Source organism: Meleagris gallopavo, chromosome 13 (assembly GCF_000146605.3).
Source record: "Meleagris gallopavo isolate NT-WF06-2002-E0010 breed Aviagen turkey brand Nicholas breeding stock chromosome 13, Turkey_5.1, whole genome shotgun sequence".
NCBI lineage: Eukaryota > Metazoa > Chordata > Aves > Galliformes > Phasianidae > Meleagris > Meleagris gallopavo.
This window is the reverse complement of record NC_015023.2, coordinates 11,536,201-11,544,161: the sequence shown is the minus strand read 5'-3', so window position 1 is coordinate 11,544,161 and position 7,961 is coordinate 11,536,201. Positions and strand designations below refer to the sequence as shown.

The 7,961-nt window shown below is 52.4% G+C and overlaps 1 protein-coding gene across 1 annotated transcript; it reads right to left on the bottom strand.

Annotated features, from left to right (window-relative positions):
• Positions 1-1,049: 1,049 nt before the first annotated feature.
• On the bottom strand, positions 1,050-7,936 carry LOC104912993 (GATOR complex protein WDR59-like). Its single transcript, XM_010717909.3, has 6 exons — positions 7,210-7,936; positions 6,052-6,199; positions 5,890-5,962; positions 3,637-3,763; positions 3,155-3,297; positions 1,050-2,440 (listed from the first exon to the last, which is right to left on the bottom strand). The coding sequence occupies exons 1-6, from the start codon at positions 7,344-7,346 to the stop codon at positions 2,205-2,207; spliced, it is 864 nt and encodes a 287-aa protein (XP_010716211.1). The 5' UTR covers positions 7,347-7,936; the 3' UTR covers positions 1,050-2,204.
• Positions 7,937-7,961: the final 25 nt, after the last annotated feature.

The window sequence follows — 7,961 nt, the reverse complement described above, 5'->3', positions numbered from 1 at the left end:
AGCACCCCAGGCCCGGCTGCTGAGCGAAGCCTTTAATCGGGGCAGGCTCCAAAGCGCCCGTGCCCCCGTGTGACATCTTCTGCCCAGCAGCAGCTCTGAGCCCACTGTCCTCATTTCGGGGTCCCCGAGCCCCAGGGCGAGGCGGGGGGTTTCCACTCGGGGATGGGGGTGGAGGTGAATCCGGACGACCCGCAGCCCTGAGGGCACGCTGGGGTGCAGCACCCAAAGCACGGAGCACCCTGTGCCCCACGGAGCCACGGGGACGGGCAGCACCCTGCAATGCAGGCAAGGCGGAGGGACTCCAGCCACCAGCGTGCCCACGGGCACTTCCGACACCGGCGGCTCCCAAACTGGTTTACCTGCCCACTGGATGCAGGAATGCGCCCATGGTGTTTGTGCAGGACGAGGCCCCGCAGCCCTGACGCTGGGTTAATGGGGATGTGGCTGCACAGGAAGCAGCACACACAGATGTGGCACCGTGAGGACGGGGTTCCTCGGCAGCTCCCTGCTCAGGCCAGTGGGAATCAGCCCTTCCTGCCACCTCGCAGCCACAGCGCATTGAGCAAGAGCATTCCCAAGGCAGGCACTGCACTCACTGCAGGGTGTGAGAGCGTCCAGGAAGAAGTTCCTCCTCCCTCAGCAGGGTTGCACAAACACCCAGAGCTTTTCCACCGCGCGCCGAAGCATCAGCCGCCCTCCACCTGCAAGGCATTCAGATACTATGGAGATAGCCTGTAATGATCTGTAATAACGTGCAAATACCACGACCTGTCAGCCTGTCATTTTTAAATAACAAGTCTCCCTTCCCTCCCAGCCTAGACGTGCACTCTCGAGCATGGAAATGAAGGCGCACCAGGGGTGGATGGCTGTCACGTAGGGAGCTGTGGGGCGGCCACACTGCTTCCAGGGTGACACGGAGAGGAAGTGGGTGTGGGAATGGGGAGTGGGACCCGCAGCCCTGGGGTGCCCAGAGGATGCACATCAAGTGCAGTAGAATTGCACAGGGAGGGAGAGCTGCTCACGGCTCGACGACCACAGCTACGCCAGAACACGCTTCAAAAAATAACTTTAATGTTTAAGAGACATCTTCTGCTTGTTCCACAGCAGGAGCCCACGGCCTGAGTTATCACAGACACAGGCCAGGCAGCAGGCAGAGCCCCAAAGAGAGGGATCCATCCAGGACATTCTCAAATGGAAGGCACAAACCTGTTGCCTGTTATCCCTACCACTTTTCCAAACTCCTTTTCCCCTTGAAACCATCACAAATTACTCATCAGTTTCCCCCTGCACGAAGCAAGTGTTCTGCTTGTGTCTTCCCGAGCCTTTCTGCATTGCCCCCCGCAGATGAAGGGAGACCCACAGTCCTCGAAACCTGCTGTGGATCCCAAACAGAAAGGCAGCTGCCTCTCCCAGCCCTGAGGACGAGCTGCCAGCAAGGCAGGGACAGGCAAATTAAAGTGCACTGAATCACCCGGAGCAGAGCGCAGAGACACTTACTGAAGAGCAACAAACTCCTGGAAGAAAGCAGCTAATCCTAGTCACTGTGGTTGCGTGGCTGGGCTTTTCACACCAGGGGCTGATATGGAACACGGGGAAGAAAGTATTTAGGATATAATGCTGAAAAATGTCATTTCACTCTTGCTTTATGGGATAACCTCAGCAGTGTAAACAGCAGTTCAAAAACAAGGACCCTGTTGGCTCAGAAAGTGACTTGGAGCACAGCCACTCGTGAGCCTGCAGAGCTCATTGCTGCTTGCAAATTACTTCTGCCTCAAGTGTGTGAAGAAGGCTCTGCCCGGCTCACCCTTGGCCTGTCCAGAGGCACCTGGAAAGACACTGCGCAGCCGGAGCAGGTCTGGCTCTGCCAGTCGAGTGCTTGCCAAAGGAACTCTGAAGCCATTCCACAGCCTGGCAGAGACTGGCCAGTATTTACACTTCTTCTGCAGAACAAGTGTGAGCTTGGTGGTGCGGCATCCATCGCCAGCAATGGACACACTGGAGTTTGGTCCAAACGGTCTGAAAGCAACCTGGGAAGCACAGGGAACTGGAAGCACTCAGAAAGGTCAGCTCACGGCCAGAAGCCCTGCACTGGCTCCCTGCACTGGCTCCCTGCACGACTCCTCCAGACGCTGCAGAGCTGAGTCAACGTGGCTTGGGAATTCCATCCCAAATCCCATTCCCGGGGTGCTGTGCTCTCACGCTGTTCAGAAGGTGCTCTCGAGCAGGCAGTGGCACCCGCAGCCCGTGGGGCAAACCTCCTGCGTGCGAAACCACTCCATCATGTGGCTGGTGTGGCCGCCGTGCCCACACGTCAGGCAGAAGTTGGAGGAGCCGCGCACAGCCACGTGGCAGATGGCACACTGGAAGGTGAAGCCCTTGCAGATGGCACACTGGGTGCCCCGCGCCTCGCTGCGGCAGTGGCTGCAGTACACACCAAACTCTGGTGGGAGGGAAGAAATGGAGAGCGAGATGATTAGTGCTGCGGGAAACCACAGAATCATTAAGGTTGGGAAAGATCTCTCAGATCCCCGAGTCACACCCCAGCCCACCCCACCATGCCTGCTGACCACATCCCTCAGTGCCACATCCCCACAGCTCTGGGACCCCTCCAGGGAGGGGGACTCTCCCCTTCCTTGCGCAGCTGTGCCACCGCATCACCGCTCTTTGGGAGAAGAAATTGTTCCTAAAATCCCACCTGAGCCTCCCTTGGTGCAACTTGGGGCCATCAGCTCTTGCTCAGATCAGAGCAGGAGGGATTCCTGCTTCACAATGGGACAACAATCTGTGTTTCGCAGACCTCAGTTTGTCTCCAAAAGGAGCAAAGACTTATCACCACCGACAGGCAGGCAGAGTGCTGGGACACAGGCTGGCCCACTGATTCCCCTGATGGCTAAACAGCTGTCAGATGGAACATGTGTCATTTCTAGACTGAGACACGCTGCAGAGAGGAAGGCTTCCTGCTGCTCTCATCTGCCTCACATCTAAGTGTGGCTAGAAACAAACAGGAACAGCCTTGTTCTCCCATCACAGAGAGCACATTTGATATCACTGATATCAATGTCTTGACTGCTCACTATGGAGGAGATACCACAAGGAAGTCACCAATTTTCAGGAGTCTTGACCCTGCCTGGAGAACACTGAAGCAGGCACTCACCAATTCCTTTGTGGGGATCAGGAGGACTGGAGACAAACTTCAGGACCTCAGCTCGCTTCTCTCGCAGACCCCAGCGATAGAGGATTTCACCGTAGCACTTCTTAAAGTCATCAAACTGCTGAGTATTGGCAGGATCCAGGAGCCTTGAGGAAAAAACAAACTGTGCTCTCAGTCTGGCTGCAGTCCCATTCCTAGTGATGGGAACCAGCCCACATCACTAGAACAACAGATTACCCCATGTGCTGCTGAAATGCTACGGAGCAACCGCTGGTCTGCCCTGGTTTGTTCTAACAGGAGGACCCCAGGGAGCTCCTACGTATCGCATGAAAACCCAACAGAGTTGATCACCTGAAGGTAAAGGTGTAGGAGCAGGCTTGCTACTTCCCATCTGGTTTCAAAGCAGCAGCAGAGACCTGGCTACAGAGCTCAGGCTGCCATACCCTGAAGGCCCAAGGCACCCTACAACCCACACTACAACCCACCTTTTGTTCTTCTCATGCTGGTCCTTCTCTCGCTCCCGGTGATCGGGATACATCAGGTTGCTGTAGCGGAACTCATCTGGAGAAGACTCACACCAGGGAGTGGAGCTCTGCTCAGCGTCCTTGTTTGCTGCAGGCATCAGAAGAGATTGTGAGCGTAGGTCAGAAAGCACAGCCCTCACCAGCACGAGATGCACATAACACAGTCACCTCGCTGCCTTCTGGGCCCCCCCAGACGTTGCTCTGGTACGGAAAACCAATGCCAACCCTGTGCTTCTGGTGACAGATGGGGAGGCAGAGAAATGTGAAATGCAGGAATCCCTTTTGACTCTCACTTTCTATTAAACAGAATTCAGGCACTCCTTGGAGTGTGCTTGGGAATGTTAACCCTGAATGCCTGGGTTCCTCTTTCCTGGGCAGGGAGGATTCCCATCACCAGAGCTGCAGTTACATAAGGGGGCCTCTGTACGTACTGCCCTGCAGGCAGCACTGCTAACTGCTACAAGACAACATCAGCTCCGTTTACAGCCATTTCCCCACTATTTCCCATGTCAAAGATAAGACATAGACAGGCTACAGCTTTGCTGCCAGCAGGGCTGATGCTGCTCCAAGCCACATTTCAACTCTGTGACCCCAGAGCCCTTAAGAGTGACTTGTTTTTGACACCTTCACAGATCAGCAGGAGATGTCATTAGTGTCACAGCTACTCAGGCCACCAAAAACCCAACCTACCCAGTTGCTGCTGCTGCTGCTCTCCCACTGACAGGAGAAAGCACAGCATTGCTTTTCTCCCCCCAGATCCTGTGCAATTATCTGGCTGACGACATTGCAAAGCTGCACTCAATAACAGCTGAATGATTGTGGTGACTGTAGAGGTGCCTGAAGACTGGAGGAAGGCAAATATCACTCAGAATATTTTCAAAAAAAGCAAGAATGACCTGGGGACCTACACACCAGGCAACCTCACCTCACTCCCTACAAAGCTAATGGAGCACTTAATCCTGGGAACCATTTCTAGACATGTGAAGGATGAGAAAATCATCACAAGTAGTCAGCATGGATTAACCACGCGGAGGTCATGTCTGACCAACTTGATAACGTTCTGTGATCGCACGGCTGGCTTTCTAGAGAGCAGTGGACATTGCCTGCTTTCCTTTCACTTCAGTAAGGCTTCTGACCCTGTCTCCCCATGATCCTCACAGACAAGCCGATGGAACGTGGGGTGGATGAGCAGTGAGGTGGATTAAAAACTGGACAAGCAGCTGGGCCCACAAGGTGGTGATCAGTGGAAGGAAGTCTACTTTGAGGCCGGTAAGTAGCATTGTGCCCCAGGGGTCAACACTGTGTCCAGGCCTGTTTTACATCCTCATTAATGGTCTGTACGACGTGGCAGAGTTTATAATGACATGAAACTGTGAGGAGTAGCCAATATGCCAGAGGTTATGCTGCCATTCAGAGAGGCATCAGCAGGCTGGGGAAATGGGCCAACAGGAACCTCATGCAGTTCTACAAGGGGAAATGCCAAGTCCTGCACCTGGGGAGGGACAACCCCAGGCACCAGTGAGGCTTTATAGTTCCTCAGAGATACTCAAAAGCTGCCTGGACATGGTCCTGAGCAGCCTGCTTTAGGTGGCTCTGTTTGTAGCAACCTGCTCTAAGTACCCCGTGTGAGCAGGAAGGTGGACTGCATGACCTCCAGAGGACCCTTCCAACCCCAAACATCCTGTGAAACAAAAGACACGAAGGCCCTTTCAGAAGCACTGTCTGTTGAAGACTGCAGCCTCACTGCACAGAGATAACAGCCTCAAACAGTACAAAGTACCAGGGCTACGGAATGCTTACATCACCAATCAGCAATGAGGCAGTCAGCATGAGCAACTACAGCCAGTCTGGAAGCAAAATGACACAACCTGGTCTCTCTTCACTTCCTGCAGCAGTGGAAGCTCTTGGCCATGGGTTAACCTGTGATCCAGGAGCCTAACTTGGCATGTCTAGAGGGTTCATAGCAGTTTCTGCAAAGCTCAGGAGACAGAAGGAGCAGGCCTGTGGGACCATCAGCATGGTTACTGTAAACCATGCTAACTTCCAGCCAAAGAGCTGCACAGCACAGCCTATGGGCAAGGCACAGAAAGCTGCTCTGGCAGACTACATCTGCAGTCAGCCAGTGCTGGTTCACTGCCCTTCCCAACACGAGCTATCTAAGACCTAGGCCAGAAGGAAGGCAGACTTCTCTACCTACTCCCCAACTCTCAGTACCTATGCTCCAGCCCCCAGTGCCAAGTCCAGGATCTGACATGCTGGAACAGGAACCAGAGGAAGTAAAGCTGGGCTGTTGAGGGGAAAAAAAGAAATCACGTCATCTACAGAAGATATGTTCAAAGGCTTCAGAGGCAAGTGGGAAAGAAATGGCTGTCATACGTATCGGCTGTGGGAGGCCAGGTTGGAAGCACGCTGAGGAAAGGGGCCATAGGAGTTTGGGCATCCCTGTAACCTGGACTGGGCTTCAAACACACTGCACAGCATGGCCAGGGTCTGCACATCGTGGAGCTGCGAGTAATGAGCCAGCCTAGGAAATGAAAAACACCAAGTAAGAGATTGGCAGAGTGCAGTGGAAAAAGCATTGAGACTCCAAGGCAAATAATTTCAAGCTTGTTGTATAAATCAATTCAGGGCACATTACTGCCCACAGGGGGCACGTGCATTCTGCTGTCTTTTCTATCACGCCTTGCAGGAACCAAGCCCTCCCCCTGAAAACACTCTTGGCCTAACAGGTGGGAGAAAGATGGGGAGGAACTCTGGGAATCCAGCAGTGCTCGTGGCCTCGCTATCCCAGTTCTGTGCAGCTTCAGGAACAAGGCCCACAGAACTCGTGGATATAAAGCTGGGGCCACTGAACTCATCCCCCCCTTGCACTGTTCTTTTTTTTTTTTTTATATGAGACCCTCTGTACGCAACCATCCTGCATCCTGATCACAAAGCAAATCTCCACCACAGGTCTTCTGGATTGCTATGAAGTTTCTGTAGACTGAGAGCAACAAAGAACTACCCATGCTCCCCTTCCACAGCTGTTGCACAGCAGGAAAGAGCTAGGTCAAGCAATTGCATACAAAGTACAACACACAAACTGCATCTTCAAATGGGATAGATCAACAGATAATGTTAATCACTAATCACTCTCCCTCCTGAACACATTCACTGGCAGGAAGACTTGTGTGGCTAATACCTGGCTTCGAGACCAGTAAATTAATTCCCACTAATGCTGCGTGGCAACAGTGAATTTGAAAGTGAATCGAGCAGCTGCACCCACACAACCATTTAGGAGGCGGGGAGCAGAAAACCAGAATCTTTATTTGTAAGTCAGGCGTTGTGGGCACACGGAAAACAGAGCTCCAAGTGCAGTGAACTATCGCTCACTGTCAGCCCAGGGACTCCCGGACGCCTGATGGGAGGCCAAATGCTGCCCCCTGCACGTCATAAACGCTCTTGCACAAAGATGCCATACTATATATACAGTCATGAAAGGCTCCCCCTGCTTCAGCAACCACTCCCATCCCTCCCTAGCATTCAGAGACCTACAAGGACTCCAGTAATTGACGTCCAAATGGATGCTGTGCCCAAGGTATCTCCAGATCTGGGTCAGACTTTGGTCCAAGACAAAGATCAGTGGCTACCATTGCCAGTGACCAAACCTGGCAAACAGGAAGAAAAAGCATCAAAGTTACAATTAGAAACAGGCAGACTCCTGGGGGATAGGTGTGCACAGATTCACTCGCAGATAAATAATAATGGACTTCAACAAAACAAAACAACACAACCAAGAGGGAGCAGTTCCAGCCTCAGTGTGACAAAGTGTACGTAGAGCAAAAAACGGATGCTTTTGCTTTGGGGTTGGGTTAAACCATAGCTTATTCTTCTTCAAAGTTCAACAGGAGAGTTTAAACAGACCTATTAGCTCCTTTACATTCACAAATCTCAGAGGGGTTTCAACTCTTGGGTTCAAAGACATCTGGTGGCAGAAAGAGTATCAGTGAAACTTTATTTGCATGAAATGTATCCTCTGATGAGCTGCCTTACTGCACACACTGCTGAGGACAGACAGATGGACAGTTTGCCATTCCTACTCCACGGGTTACCTCTTTCACACACCACCTTTCTCCTTCATTTATCTCCCTTTTCTCTGAAAATGGCTCCATCTTTTCGGTTTGCATCCCACTGAATGTGTACAACTGAATCAAACCTAGGACTGTTTTCTGCTGCACCTTTTTAAAATGGAGCAATTAGAACACAATTTTCCAGGGGAAAATGAAGTTCTGAGTTTGGCACAAAAA

Excerpts from the sequence above, each read along its gene's own strand:
- LOC104912993 (XM_010717909.3), bottom strand. The coding sequence starts at position 7,346 with ATGCTTTTTCTTCCTGTTTGCCAGGTTTGGTCACTGGCAATGGTAGCC. Across the intron at positions 5,963-6,051 it reads TGGCCTCCCACAGCCGATAC|CCCAGCTTTACTTCCTCTGG; the intron begins GTATGACAGCCA and ends TCCCCTCAACAG. Across the intron at positions 3,764-5,889 it reads CACTGGGGGCTGGAGCATAG|CAAACAAGGACGCTGAGCAG; the intron begins GTACTGAGAGTT and ends TGATGCCTGCAG.